Source organism: Rhincodon typus, chromosome 10 (assembly GCF_021869965.1).
Source record: "Rhincodon typus isolate 14 chromosome 10, sRhiTyp1.1, whole genome shotgun sequence".
In the NCBI taxonomy this organism is placed as follows: domain Eukaryota; kingdom Metazoa; phylum Chordata; class Chondrichthyes; order Orectolobiformes; family Rhincodontidae; genus Rhincodon; species Rhincodon typus.
In genome coordinates this window covers 44,155,894-44,170,817 of record NC_063341.1, presented here as the reverse complement: position 1 = coordinate 44,170,817, position 14,924 = coordinate 44,155,894, and the positions used below count along the sequence as shown (strand labels likewise).

General features: G+C 39.3%; 1 protein-coding gene across 7 annotated transcripts in view; it reads left to right on the top strand.

The window, feature by feature from the left end:
* The window catches only part of osbpl9 (oxysterol binding protein-like 9), a 121,667-nt gene that overhangs the window by 100,595 nt on the left and 6,148 nt on the right, over positions 1 to 14,924 (top strand). For 4 of the 7 annotated variants that reach the window (XM_020528317.2, XM_020528316.2, XM_048601652.1 and 1 more), the window contains 5 exons: positions 4,698 to 4,782; positions 8,003 to 8,113; positions 13,250 to 13,313; positions 14,531 to 14,671; positions 14,764 to 14,842. In XM_020528317.2, the coding sequence (XP_020383906.2) occupies positions 4,698 to 4,782; positions 8,003 to 8,113; positions 13,250 to 13,313; positions 14,531 to 14,671; positions 14,764 to 14,842 (480 nt within the window). Of the gene's footprint in view, positions 1 to 4,661; positions 4,783 to 8,002; positions 8,114 to 13,249; positions 13,314 to 14,530; positions 14,672 to 14,763; positions 14,843 to 14,924 lie in introns of all 7 variants that reach the window. The other 3 variants (XM_048601653.1, XM_048601650.1, XM_048601649.1) reach the window with 1 other exon arrangement.

Below are 14,924 nucleotides of genomic sequence, written 5' to 3'. Positions count from 1 at the left end.
CCCCCCCCCCCACCCACCTCACCCCCATCCCAGGCCCCAAGAAGACTTTCCACGTCAAGCGGATGTTCACCTGCACATCTGCCAATGTGGTATACTGCATCCGCTGTACCCGTTGTGGCCGCCTCTACATCGGGGAAACCAACGGAGGCTCGGGAACCGCTTTGCGGAACACCTACGCTCGGTTCGCAATAAACAACTGCACCTCCCAGTCACGAACCATTTCAACTCCCCCTCCCATTCCTCAGATGACACGTCCATCCTGGGCCTCCTGCAGTGCCACAATGATGTTACCCGAAGGTTGCAGGAACAGCACCTCATATTCCGCTTGGGAACCCTGCAGCCCAATGGTATCAATGTGGACTTCACAAGCTTCAAAGTCTCCCCTCCCCCTACCACATCCCAAAACCAGCCCAGCTTGTCCCTGCCTCCCTAACCTGTCCTTCCTCCCACCTCAAGCCCCACCCCCATCTCCTCCCTACTAACCTCATCCTGCCCCCTTGACCTGTCCGTCCTCCCTGGACTGACCTATCCCCTCCCTAACTCCCCACCTACACTCACCTTTACTGGCTCCATCCCTGCCTCTTTGACCTGTCTGTCTCCTCTCCACCTGTCTTCTCCTCGATCCATTTTCTATCAGCCTTCCCCTCTCTCCCTATTTATTTCAGAACCCCCTTCCCCTCCCCCATTTCTGAAGAAGGGTCTGGGCCTGAAACGTCAGCTTTCCTGCTCCTCTGATGCTGCTTGGCCTGCTGTGTTCATCCAGCTCTACACCTTGTTATCGTAGTGCAGATTTGGTTTGGGCAATAAAGCATTACATCATCAGAAATGAGCCTTTCTCAGTTTTGCATAATTGCCTTAGGGTTTAAACCATACACTTCTGGTCTTAAACTTTTAAACATTGAGGTAACTTCTTTCTTAACAGTCCTAAAGTGCATCCCTTTCTCAGGTGCAACTGTTTCATACATCCAGCTTCAGCCATGACTCTTGCAAACTACACATACTGAAACTACAGCAATCTTTTTTCCAAGCAATAAGTGCTTTCCCAGATCAAAAGATGTAAAGTCAATGTCTGACTGCTTAAACTAAAAACCTAATGTTTACTTTGTTCACTTGTAAAAGCCTCTTTGTGTAAACAAATTCCCACAAGCCTCCATGAACTATGTTTTTAAGGTTGTTTTTTAAATAAGTAATCACCTTGGCTAGAGAAATACCTACAAGGAGATTATTAAACCACTTGAGACATTCAAAAAGCGTATATCAAATTGTTAAGAATTCAAAAATCCAAAATAAATTATATTAATACATACATATTAATTACATGTCTTGTATTACAGATCTTTTCAGTAAAATTTGATTTACTTTAATTTGAGTTTCTTCCTGCAGTCATGCTGTGCCATAAATGGCTGATAAAATACAGAAAAAGATTGTGCTTCCGTCTTACCAACTGAGAGGAAAGCTTGTAAGCATTAAAAATGGTGACAAAAAAATTCAAGTTCCTTCCAGTTGACATCTCCTTGACATCATCTTTCCTTCATCCTTTCAGACCTTCACACCATGTCTCTAATTCATTCTTTCTGTCTCTCATTTCCTGCCCTTTTTTTTAACTTGCTTGTTATCAGTGTTTCTTTTCCTAGCATTTTATGCTGATGTTTATGACTATAATAATGCAGCCTGTTAATTCCGTGTTGGACTTCCAACCAGTTGATTTGATTCAGTGTTGATTTGTATGTAGCAGCGCTTTACCAAATCCCCACCACTCCAAAACCGTATGGATTGCTCAGTCAGGCTTCAAATAGGTGAATGAGAAATAAATCTATGAACGCATGAAAAAGATCTTACACCCAAAAGTTTGTTTAATATTGAAATCTGCTTGCGAACATTTCCACGTGTTAACAATAGTTTCAAATGTCAAGATGCATGAATGTTTTGAATTTCACCAACGAATGATATTCGGCTTGTGATTTTCTTTCATCTCTCACTATTGATAAAATGAAGAATGAAGCAGCACAATCTTTACTTTTGCTGCCCCAAAAGCTTTTCAAATGTCATAACTCCAGTTGTGAAATCTGCTAAGTCCCACCTGATTTTGCTATATGTCATGAGATGCATACAGTTTAGAACATCGTATTTTTCGAAGAATATCTCTAATTTTCACATAGCACCTTTTTAATATAGAATAATGCCTCTTGGTTCTCAATCATCTTGCACAACACTTGTTGCTGTTAAATGATGAGCAAAGCTGCTGGTTTACATGGATCCAACTGTCTGTAGAATTAATTGTAGGAGGCAGATGAATTGCACTGGTCTTCACTATAGAAGATGCAAGCAACATCTCAAATGATTATATATCAAGAAATGTGAGAAAATCATCAGGGAAGCAAATTTTTGGAGCTGAAGGTGAAAGGTCCCTGGGTCCTATTTTCTAAAACTCCTTGGACTCGGGAAAAGTTCCATTACATTAGAGAATGGCAAATATAATTCCTTTGTTCAAGAAGTTGGGAGACAGAAAACAGATAACTGCAGACCAAGTAGTTTAATATCTATCACAGGTGAGATTTTATAAGCTATTATTAAAAGTTATTATCATATTAGGGAATCTAGAAAAGCTAATGGTAATTGGGCAGAGTCAATATGGTTTTATGAAAGGGAAATCGAGTTTAACCAAATTTATTTGAGGATGTAACATGATGTCAATAAAGGGGATCCAATGAATGTACTGTTCTTAGATTTCCAGAAGCCATTTGATAAGGTTCCACATGAAAAGTTATTGTGGAAAATAAAAGGTCAGGGTATAAATGATAATATATTAGCATGTGTATAAGATTGAGTCGGCAACCGGAAGTAGAGCAGGTATAAATGGATCATTTTCTGGTTAGCAAAATTTTACAAGTGGAATGCCACAGGGATTGGTGCTGGGGCCTCAACTTCTAAAAACTTGTATATATTTCTTGGATATGGTTGCTAAAATTGCTGATGATACATAGATAGCTAAGTTTTGAAGAGGACAGAAGGATACTAAAAAGACTCTAGATGATTTAAGTGAGTGGACACAGATCTGGTAAATTGAATAGACTGTAAAATGAAGCATAATGGTTAGAGATTGCAGAGCTCTGAGATGTAGAGGGATCTGGATGTTCTAGGGCATGAATTACAATACAAGAAGTAATTAGGAAAGCTAATAGAATGTTATTGTTTATTGTTAGTAGAATTGACTAAAACTAGAAAGATTATGCTTCATTTATATAGGGTTTTTGTGAGACCACATCTGGAGTACTGTGCACAGTATTGGTTTCCTTTATTTTCGAAAGGATGTAATCACGTTAGAAGCAGTTCAGCAAAGGCTGGGCTGTCAGGAAAAGTTGCGTAAGCTCGGCTTGTTTCTGCTAGAGTCGAGAAGAGTCAGAGGACATCTGATTGAAACATCTAAGGGCTTGACAGGGTGTATGTGGAAAGAATATTTCCACTCGTGGGAGAAACTAGAACTGGGGATTATTGTTTCATGACTTGGCAAAACTAAGATTTTGAACTGTACTTTAATTCCAAGATCCACCTCAATTACAATTATAGACTGAGTTTGAAAGAGTTAATCTAAAGTTCACTAGTTGTGATTAGTAACAAGACCCATTCAGGTATAAATATGTTTTCACAATTTTTACAGAATTTATTGTTTGTCATAACAGTACAAAAGAAATAATGCATAATAAAAGAAGTTCTGAGCGTATCCACATTAGGGCACCAGTTTGGGATACTGTTTGACCGGGCTCCAGAATCATCATCTGTTCTATTCTGAAGTAGTTCTTCTCTCTTCAGTCTAACTTCTTGTGCATCAAAGCACTAAAGCCCAGACCTTATTGACCCTTGCTAGCAACGACCATTTAGGCTATTCATGCATCTGCCTAGAGCATGTAGTGTCATCTTCTGGTGATTACAATCCTCCCAACTGTCTCAAATGATACATCAAAATGTTCTGGAAAATCTATCAATATCCTGTAACTACAGCAACTTTAGTATGACTCCACAATAACTGTTGAAGCCTAAAACAAATTCAAGCTCTCAATGACTTTACAAACTAATACATCTAGGCCTTTTCCATACCTTAGATTACAAAACCAAACCATTTTAAAACAGCTGTGTCTTTGAGTAAAACCTGTGCCCAAATCAAAATCTTCTTTATATGTGTTAGTAAGTTTAAATTAGGCTGATCAGTAAAATAACAAATACAAAACTGCAAACCGGTGCTCTTGCTTTTGACTTGACTATATAGCTTCTTCTAAACAAATTGTTTGACAATTAATCATATAACAGCAGGATATAATTTAATTCCTCATGCTGAATCGAGTCAAAATTATCCAGTATTGAAAAATATTTTCATTCATTACTAGCAATGTAACAGAAATAGTAAAGGGTAAGATGAGTTCTAAAATGGGAAAGGAAGAAACTTGACAAAGGAGAAACGCAGGTAATACATTTCAGTAAATTACTCATCAGTCACAATGAAGTTGGTTTCAGCGAATTTGTAATCCAGTGGTCTGATTTATGCAACAGTTGTTTTATAATTTGCTTTTTTGGCAAACCTGTTCAGATTGAACCTCATGTTGCAATGTACAGATATAAATAATTTTGCAGAGCTTTGGCACATCTAAATACATTTTTTTTTGTATGCTGATGTTCCCCTCCTGCCCACAACCTTGTCACAGGAATCTGTTGCTGAAGGTCCAGTTCCAGAGGCTAGCCAGAACAGTGTGACATTTGTAGCAGAGCAGGTGTCACATCACCCACCAAGTAAGTTTATTTCAATAATCTCATTAAATATATGCAACTGAAAGTTACCATTGTTTAATATGTGACCTTTGTTACCATTTTCCAGGCAGGTGACTTCAGTAGCATTTAGAGCTAGAATATGAATGTCAAGACCCGTGAGTCTACAGAACAGATTTGCTGGAATTGTCAAAAGACTTAGTTGTGTGAAGAGATAAGAGAATGTGGGATTGTGCTTCTTCGAGCAGAGAAATCTATGTTTCTTAAAAGAGATGTTAAAATTGGGAGGTTTCGATTAAGGTAAATAGGAAGGAACAATTTCCACTGGCAGAAGGGTTAGTAACAGAGGACACAGAGAAAGGTAAGTTGCAAAAGAACTGGTGAGAAGATGAGAATTTATCTAATGCAGCAAATTATTGAGATCACTGTAATCAAACCGAGTCCCTGGCGCTATGAGGCAGCAGTGCTAACAACTGAGCCACCGTGCCAATGGAGTCAGGCTCTCAAGTTGTTGAACTCAATATTGAGTCTTTGAGGTTGCAGGGTCCGCAGTCAGAAAAGGAGATACGTTTCTTCGAGCTTGCACTGTAGCTTGCTGGAATACTGCAACATGTCTGCCACAAAAATGTTGGCGTGGGAACATGGTGGTGTGTTGAAGTGGCAGGAACTGGAAGCTCAAGGTCATTTTTGCAGACAGAACATAGGTGTTGTGCAAAGTGGTTATCCAGTCGGTGTTGCATTTCCCCAATGTAGAGGAGACCATGTTGTGAACAGCAAACACAATAGACTAGATTGCATACAGTGCAGTGAATCACTGAGTCACCTGGAAGGTATGTCTGGGGCCTTGGGTGATGGGAAGGGAGAAGGTAAACGGCCAGGTGTTACGCCTTCTACAATTCCACGGGAATATGCCATAGGGGTGTGAGATGATGTTGGGAATGAAGAGTGGACCAGAGGGAATGGACCCGTGGGGAATCTCAAATATAGATTGGAATCCAGTCTTGTTGAGGTGTTAATGGTGTGAAACGTGACACAGAATGCATGACTGTTTTGTCACTGGTGCTTCATTTGATAATGTCCACCCATTTTTGGGGAAATACTTCTGTGATTTACCATCAATTCTAATTGAAATTAAGTCAGCAGCATAAATAGACTAGAATTCAGGAAACTGTTTAACCATCAAATTTTGTTTTCCTACCTATCCAATCCATCACTCCAAAATAGGAATTTCTGCTTAATGAGTTCGAATAACAATTTGATGAATTTTAGAACATACTCAACAAACACATGTCTGATACAGTATACTCTGTTTAATCTTTTCAGTTTTGCCTGAGTTGTTTATTAAGAAATATCTGAGGGCGGGATGGATTCGCAAAACAGTATTTCACTTTTTACAGAGATAGTGTGATTATACTAGACTGTAGCTGATAATTTTCACATTTAAAATGTGTGAAGAGAAGGGCATTTGTCAGTATGGCAGTGTTCATCACCTGCTGAAGACTTACCCTTGGAAGTGATGATTCTGGCCACGAGGTATATTCAACTTGTGTTAACCTTTGATTTTTTTACATTTTTTTTTTGTTTACAAGTTACCATTGAAATCTCAGAAACCACAAGATTTCAGGATGCTGCAGCATTCTCTAAAGGAAAAGAACAAAAATCAGATTTTTTTTATTGTCATGTGTACTGAAATACAGTGAAAAGCTTTGTTTACGAGTGGTACAGGCAGACACAGCAAGCGAAGGATGTACAGATGAGAAAGATTGAGGTGTACAGGTGATATTGCAGATCACATTATTTGAGGCTGGAGTCCATTCAACAGGCTGGAACGAAGCTGTACCTGAACCTGCTTGTGAGTGTGTTCAGGCTTCTGTATCTTTGCTTAACAGAAGAGGTTGTAGGAGGTCATTACTGGGGTGTGATGGGTCTTTGCTGATGTTGGCCGCCTTTCCACAACAGCGAGCCGTGTAAATAGAGTCCATGGATGGAAGGTTGGCTTCTGTGATGGTCTGGGCTGTGCATGGGCTGTGCACACCACCTTCTGTAGTTTGTTATGGTCCTGGGCAGAGCAGTTGCCATACCGGGTCGTTACATACCCCGACAGTATGGTTTCAATGTCCATCTGTAGAAGTTGGTGAGGGACCTTATGGACATGCCAAATTTCCTGAGCTACCTGAGGAAGAAGAGGCGTTGTTGTGCCTTCTTGGCTGTCGCATTTACAGAGAGTCCAGTAGGGGGCTGAGGATGTATCCTTTGGGGGGCTCCAGTGTTGAGTGTTATTGTGGAGGAGGTGCAGTTACCTATCCTCACTGCGGCCTATGGGTCAGAAAGCTGAGGATCCAATTGCAGCGGGTGGAGCTGAGACCAAGGTCATGCAGTTTTCTATGTTTTATATTGGAGCAGAAGTCATGGTTCTTGTGATCTAGTGTTTAATAGCAATTCCAAATGTGTTTCTTTTTATCAGTTACAATCTCTTAATTTTGGATACTCCCTTCAGCTCAGCTATCCAGGAGGCAGTCTGCGTCGATGTTTGTTTGTTTGTTTGTTTGTTTGTTTGTTTGAAGATCAACCAATTGTCTGGTGGTTTATGCATTGTATACCTTATGCGCTGCAGAATATTTTATTATATAATATAGACTGACTGAGTTTTCAATGCTAATAAGCAATTTCAAAAGACATTTTTCTCCTTACTTGGGCAACCTGTCTGTTTCTGTGATTACTTGTCTTGAGCAACATACCCTCCCTCACTTTTCTGTAGCCCATAGAAAATTTGGTAAGGTACACAGGCCTTTAAATATTTTTTTTGTTCAACAGCTTAGAGGCCAACTTGCACGTGGCCCGTGCAGAAACTTTCAGATTGTCATGTAGTTTTGAAGCTTGTAGGGAAAATTACTCAAGATATGTCAGAGTAATTTACTGCCTTGCTTTTTAACCATCTGTTGTACAGGATAATAACTTGTCAATTTCAAATTTTCAAATGATAGTAACTTTGATTTGGAGAATTGGCCTTCTGTCTGCCTGTGTACGAAGGAATATGACAAAAAGGTGGGTAAATGGTGGAATTATTTTCTCACATGGGGAGGAAACACTAACTTGGACTGTACATGCCAAATAGCCTATTTAATGCTGTAAGTTTTATGTATTTCCATATTTTGTCAGTCGGTTGTGCAGTTTACTGCAAACAGTTAATGGTCCAATGAGGGAAAAATGTCTTTGTCATGATTTTCCCTCATTTTTCTTACAGTTTCAGCATTTTATGCAGAATGCTTCTCAAAAAAGATACAATTCAATGCTCACATCTGGACTAAATCAAAGTTTCTTGGAATGTCTATAGGAGTACATAACATAGGACAGGGTAAGTTTCTTTGCCAAGCCTTGTACAAAGATGTCTGCATTTTCATTTTATCAAACTTCTGGCAATTTGTAGAATTTTCTTTGTTAGTCATAGAGATGTACAGCACAGAAACAGACCCTTCAGTCCAACTTGTGCATGCTGACCAGGTATCCTAAATTAATCTTGTTCCATTTGCTAGCATTTGGCCCATATCCCTCTTAAACCTTTCCTATTCATGTACCCATCCAGATGCCTTTCAAATGTTGTAATTGTACCAACCTCCACTGCCTCCTCTGGTAGTTCGTTCTGTTCATGCACCACCCTCTGCATTGAAAAAGTTGTCCCTCAGGTCCCTTTCAAATCTTTTCCCCCCTCACCTTAAAGCTACGCTCAGTAGTTTTGGACTCCCCTACTCTGGGGAAATGACCTTACCTGTTCACCTTATCAGTACCCTTTATGATTTTATGAACTTTTATAAAGTCATCCCTCAGTCTCTGACACTCTAGGAAAAATACTGAGCCTTTCTGTATAGCTCAAACCCGCCAACTCTGGCAACATCCTTCTAAATTCTTTCTGAACCCTTTCAAGTTTCCTAACATCTTTCCTATAGCAGGGAGACTAGAATTGAATACGGTATTCCAAAAATGGCCTAACCAATGTCCTGTTCAGCCACAACATGACCTCCCAACTTGTATAGTCAATGCACTGTCTACTTTTGTTCTGTCTACTACTTCCCCTTCCCCCTCTCCTGAAGAGTGTAGCTCCATGATTCCAGAGGCAACAGTCCTTTCCCTCCACCGCCCCCCACCGCCATAAATGCCTAACTGACCATTATGCCTGAGCCTTTAGCCACATTTGGCATCAGTTGTGGTTTCATCTCCTGTTACCAACATTGATGGATTCCCAGCTGAATGTTTCCATTTATGGATCAGGTGCAAGAACAATGGCTGACTTTAATTTTTCTGGACTAAACATACTGTAACCATTGAACTGTTGCTTTTGAAATGAATGCATGCAATACATAACAGATAACTGAACTTGGGACTTGAATGACGCAAGGTTGTGACTTTGCAGCTGAGTTACTGGGGAAACCACAGTGCTTTTAAAAATAAGGATGCAACAACCATTTAATCTACAATGTAAATTGCCTCACTTTGGTAGTTGTGGATCCTCTTTCAGATGGAGTTTATGCCACCAGAGACCTGCTTCACAAACACACCACATGCCACACTTCATGCAGTTATGCATGGAAGCAGAGAGGTTGATCAAGAATCCGCCTTGTCCAGACATATCAGTGTTTTAAATCAGTCGTTTCTGCAGATTTCTACTGACAAAAGTTCACTAGGATTCTGAATTAAGAGCAGAAAATGCTGGAAATAATCCACATGTCAGAGAGAACCTGAGGAGAAACGGAGACTACTATTCTTAACATTTAAATAATGGGCCATTATGAGGACATGAAAGCTGAATTGACTGAAGCGGTTTTGGCAAATTGGGTTAAAGGATAGGTCAATAGAGATGCAGTGGCAGACTTTAGAGGAAAATTTCAGAAGGCACAGAAGAGTAAGAAAAATTTCAATGGAAGGATCCACCAATCATGGTTAACTAGAAAAGTTACAGATAGCATCAAACTTAAAGAAAAAAACATTATACAATTGTGCAAAGACAGGTGGCATGTCAGAAGACTGGATAAAATATAAAAAGCAACTAAGAATAACTAAAAAAAATTAAGGATAGAAAAGTTGGAGTACAACAGCAAGCTGGCCAGAGTTATGGTAAGGGTTACTATATTTTTTAAAATGTTGACAAATGAACATTGGTACATAGAAAGTGAGTCTGGAGAAATAATGGAAATTAAGAAGATGGTTGATAATTTGAAGTGGTATTTTGCATGGGTCTTGATTATAGAGGATACACATCTCAGCAGCCGTAACTCAGCACAGAGAAAGAGGAACTCCAGAAAATAGCAATCACCAGAGAAGTGATACTGATTAAAATGTTGGAGCTGTGGGCTGACAAGTTCCCAGTTCCTGATGAATTTCATCCTAGTGTCTTAAAAGAATAGCTAGTAAGCTAGTTGATGCATTGTTTTCAATTTTCCAAAACTGTCTTGAATCGGGGAAGATCCTGTCAGATTGGAAGATGAATTTCACTCCTTTGTTCGAAAAGAACAGGAGACAGGAAGTAGGTAAATACAGGCCACTGAGCTTATGTGTCATAGGGAAAATGTTAGAAGCTGTTATTAAAGAAATTAGGGAAGGTCACAGAGAACTTTGAGCAGCGTCAGCTCGCTTTATCAACAGGTAAACATATTAAACCAATCTATTGGAGTTATTTTTGAGGATGTGCTGTGGATAAAGGTGAACCAGTGAATATACTATCCTTAAGCTTTTTGATGGCTTATGATGTGCCACATCAAGGTTACTGCAGAAAATAAAACATCACAGTGTAAAGGGTAGCAAATTGACATGGATAAAAGCTTGAATGGCTACCAGCAAGTAGACAGCAGGTACAGGTAGTTCGTTAATGTGAACTTTCTGCTGTACAGATATAATGATTTTCTATTGTGATTTCCATATAATGCAATTTTCTATGGTGGTTTTCTACAGCGTGAGGTTACACAAGAACGCAACTATCACATTATAGGAAAATTCACTGTATAAATTAATCTTTTATTAGATGATAAAATGTAACCAAATCATGTACCACTGAAACTGATGCTGGGACCTCAATTGTTTATAACTTATGTATATAACTTGGATGCAGGGATGAAGAGTTTGGTCACCAAACTTGCTGATGGCATAAAGAAGGGTAGGAAAATAAGTTGTGACGAGGATACAACATTACAGAGGGTTATAGATAGGTTAACGGAGTGGGAAGTGATCTGGCAAATGGACTATAATGTGGGAAAATGTGAAATTGTCCATTTTGGCAACACGAATAAAAATGAAGCATATCATAAAAATGGTGAAAGATTGCAGAATTCTGATATGCAAATGGATATCAGATATCAGATATCAGATATCTAATGTATGAATCACAAAAGTTTAGTGTGCAGGTATATCATGTAAGTAGCAATGGGGATCTTGAGTCTTTAGAATCTTCTTGAAAAGATGGTGGAAGTCCTTGAATATTTTTATGGCTCACGTAGATAGAATCTTGTCAAGCAAGGGAATTAAAGGTTGTCAGAAGTAGGGTTGATGTTTGTTATGAGGTAATTAAAGAAACGGAAGATGGGCCTGCAATAAAGATGTGCATGTAATTGTGGAATTATTACCAATAACTCCTCCCGAGAATAAAGGGTAGGATGTTTACAGTCTGAAATTATTGAATACTGTGTTGAAACTGGAATGGAAGGCAGTAAGGTGACTAATAAATCCAATAAAAAGGTGCTATTTCTCAAGCTTTTAGGGTTTGCTATTAAGGTTCATTGGAACCATGTAGGGGGGTGAGGATAGCTAGGTCAAAATGATAGATATGGAACAGGCAATTAAAATGGCAAGTGACCTGAAACTTGGGAGTTCTACTTGCAGATTGAACAGAGGTGTCCTGTAAAGCAATTACCCAATCTGTGTTCTGCCAGTGCAGTGGAGACTGCAGCATAAATGGTGAAAACAATATACTAAACAGAAAAAAGTTTAACTAATTTGCTGTTTCACCTGAAAGTCTACTGTGTTGAATGTGGAGGCTGGTAGGGTAGAAGATGAGGATCAAGAGAACCATGTTGAAGCACTGGGAGGGAGGGGAAAGAGGTAAGAACAGACGTTCAGGAATAAATTGACACGTTTAAGGATTCTATCACCCACAGCAGAGGCAATCATCATTTGAGGAAAAGGGAAGGTATGTAACAAGTGTTCAGTTATAAAGTTGCATCATCAGAATAAATGAGAGAGACAGAATAAGGTGGAGTTCTTACAGGAAATGAAGTGGAAGTATAGTTGAGGTAACTGGGAGCTTTAGGCTTGTAATAGATATTAGCTGATAGCTAGCCTGCAGACAGAGCAGCCAAGAAAGAATTGGAGATGAACCATGTGAAGGCAAGGTAAGAGTAGAAACTGAAACCAAAGTTCATGAAATTTTCTAGTTTCGCATTACAGCAGGAAACTGAAGATAAAATACGCCACATCTTGACCAGAGAACTCCTCTGCACTAACTTGCTCACACAGAAATTCCACACATAAGTTGTGAACCTATCTCTTGCATGCCAGATGCTTGTTCTTCCTTACTATAAATAACAAAAACTATGGGATAAGCATTCACATCTCTAACCCTGGATCATACTTTTAAAAGTGCATTTCTGGAAGTGTTTAGCAAATTCTGCAACCTTGGGTTTATGGTGCAGGACTTGTTTTACACATTGGGAAAGAAGCCTACTACTTTTGGCTAACTCAGCACCTTCCAAACTCGCAACCCCTACTGTGTAGAAGGACAAGGGCAGCTGACAGAGGCAGAACAGCGCCATCTGCAAGTTTTCCTCCTAAGTGCTTTCACTGTCGTAGGTGAAACCTCTGGAACTCCATCTCTGTTAGTGCTGTCGGTTTATCTAAGCCTTGTGGACTGCACTGGTTCAAGGAGTCAGATCACCATCACTTTCTCAAGTACAGTTAAAGTTGGGCAGTAGAAGTGCTGGATACATTCACATAAGGGAAGATAGATGCACTCCCATGAACTTTCTGTAGGATTTGACAGTTGGAACCAAAAACTAATATGATGCCTGAGGCCCTGCTTCAAGGATAGGATGGTAGAAATGCACTTTTTCACATCAGAGACACTACCTGATGACAAAGGGAATGGCAATATCACTTTTGGGCCACCATGCCATGACAATGAGCAGCTACAGCGGCAACAGCAAATATGACCACAACACATGGTTAACATTTCATGTGTCATTTGTGACAGAATCTTTCATGATCTGTTGAGCCATCAGCAAAAGTGAAATTATCTCATCCCCAATAGCTTCGCTGCATGTCTGTCATTTTACACAGATGGAAGAATGCCAATGATGTGTTGTTGATTTTTATCATCGGGAATTTTGAATTTTTTTGAACTTTACCTTCATTAATTTTCAATTTATCTTGGATTTTCCTTGGCTTGCAAATTTGCCACTTTGCAAATTCCAATTATCTACACTAAAAGTTTATTTCTTTCATATGACAGGGTGTGTCTCTCTACTTGATTATGATGAGCATTATATTCTTACTTTTCCAAATGGCTATGGAAGGCAAGTATTGTCTTACTGTGCTACCACTTTAAATGTTCATGTCCATCAATATATCTTACGAGAAATCAGTTTGTTTATTATCAGCTGTTGTGTCTTCTCTTCATCTGTGGCATGGTAACCTCTGGTGTTGCTAAAGGATCTATCTTTGGTTACCTCTATTTTCTGATTTACATGTTACCCTTTAGTGACATCTGCAGACTACATGCCAGTTTTCACATGTGACACTGACCACATCCAACTCTATGTCACAGCTACCACTTTTCTCTTCCCACTGTTATCACTAAATTACCAGACTGCTTATCTGACAACCAGTACTGGATGATCAGAAGTTACCCCCAAATTAAATACTGGGAAGACGGAAGTTACAGTCTTTGGTCCCAACAACAAACTCAACACTCTATCCACTAACTCCTAACTTCCTGGCAACTGCGGCCAAACCAAAATGTTTGCAAACTTGGTGTTGTATTTGACCCAGCAGTGATCTTCTGACCGTATATCCACTTCATCACTATGAGCATCTTTTTCTACCTCTAACCTCAACTGACTCCCACCCCACCTCAGCTCACCAGCTGTAAATATGCTAATCTGAGGCTTTTGTTGCCTCTAAACTATGAGTAATTATCCAAACCTACTCTCGACTGATCTCCCACACTCCAGTTTCTGGAAACTAAGGTTATCTAAATTTGTTTTTCTGGTCCTTACTCATAACAAGTCTTTTTACCCATTATCCCTTTGGACCATAACCTGCAATGGCCCCAATTAAGCAGTGTTTTAAATCAAAACTGTCATTCCTGTTTTCAAGTCTGACCGTTGTCTCGGAACCCCCTCGTCCCTCCCAATAATTCTCTAGACCATGGCACTGCTCTGATTTTGGTCTCGTGTATCCCTAACTTTAATTGCCTTATCATTGGTGACCTTGCTTTCAGAAGCCTGGTCCTGAGCTCAGGCATAACTTCCTTACACCTGTTTTGCTCGTGACCTCACTTTTCTCCTTTGCAGAACTCCTTAACACCTCCTCATTTGATCAAGCTGTCTATTATCTGCTCTAATATTCCCTAACATGGCTCCATGTCCGATTTTACTTTATAACATAACATTCATGCAGCTCCTTTGTACATTTTATCAAAGGCACTCTATCAGTGCATGTTGATATAGTTCTAATTGAAAATCATGGTATATTTTATGATATTTAGACTTTTTTCCAATTTATCTAACAGGTCAATTCTAACGGTTCCATGGGTGGAATTAGGAGGTGAATGCAGCATAACCTGTGCAAAAACAGGATACAATGCCAATATTACATTTCATACCAAGCCTTTCTATGGAGGCAAGAAACACAGAATAACTGCTGAAATATTGTAGGTTTATATCAAATATTTTAATGTTGATTTTTTTTTTTCAAAATCAGTAATAATTTGCAAAAAATCTTTTACTTTATTTGCTATTTTAGTTCTCCAAATGACAAGAAGTGCTTTGCCTCAGTTGAAGGAGAGTGGAATGGAGTGATGTATATTAAATGGAGTACAGGGGTAAGCTGTGTCCCAAAGTTGAAGATGACAATTACTTTGTTTATGTACTGTTTTTGCAGTAAAACCAACCACACTAAACAAA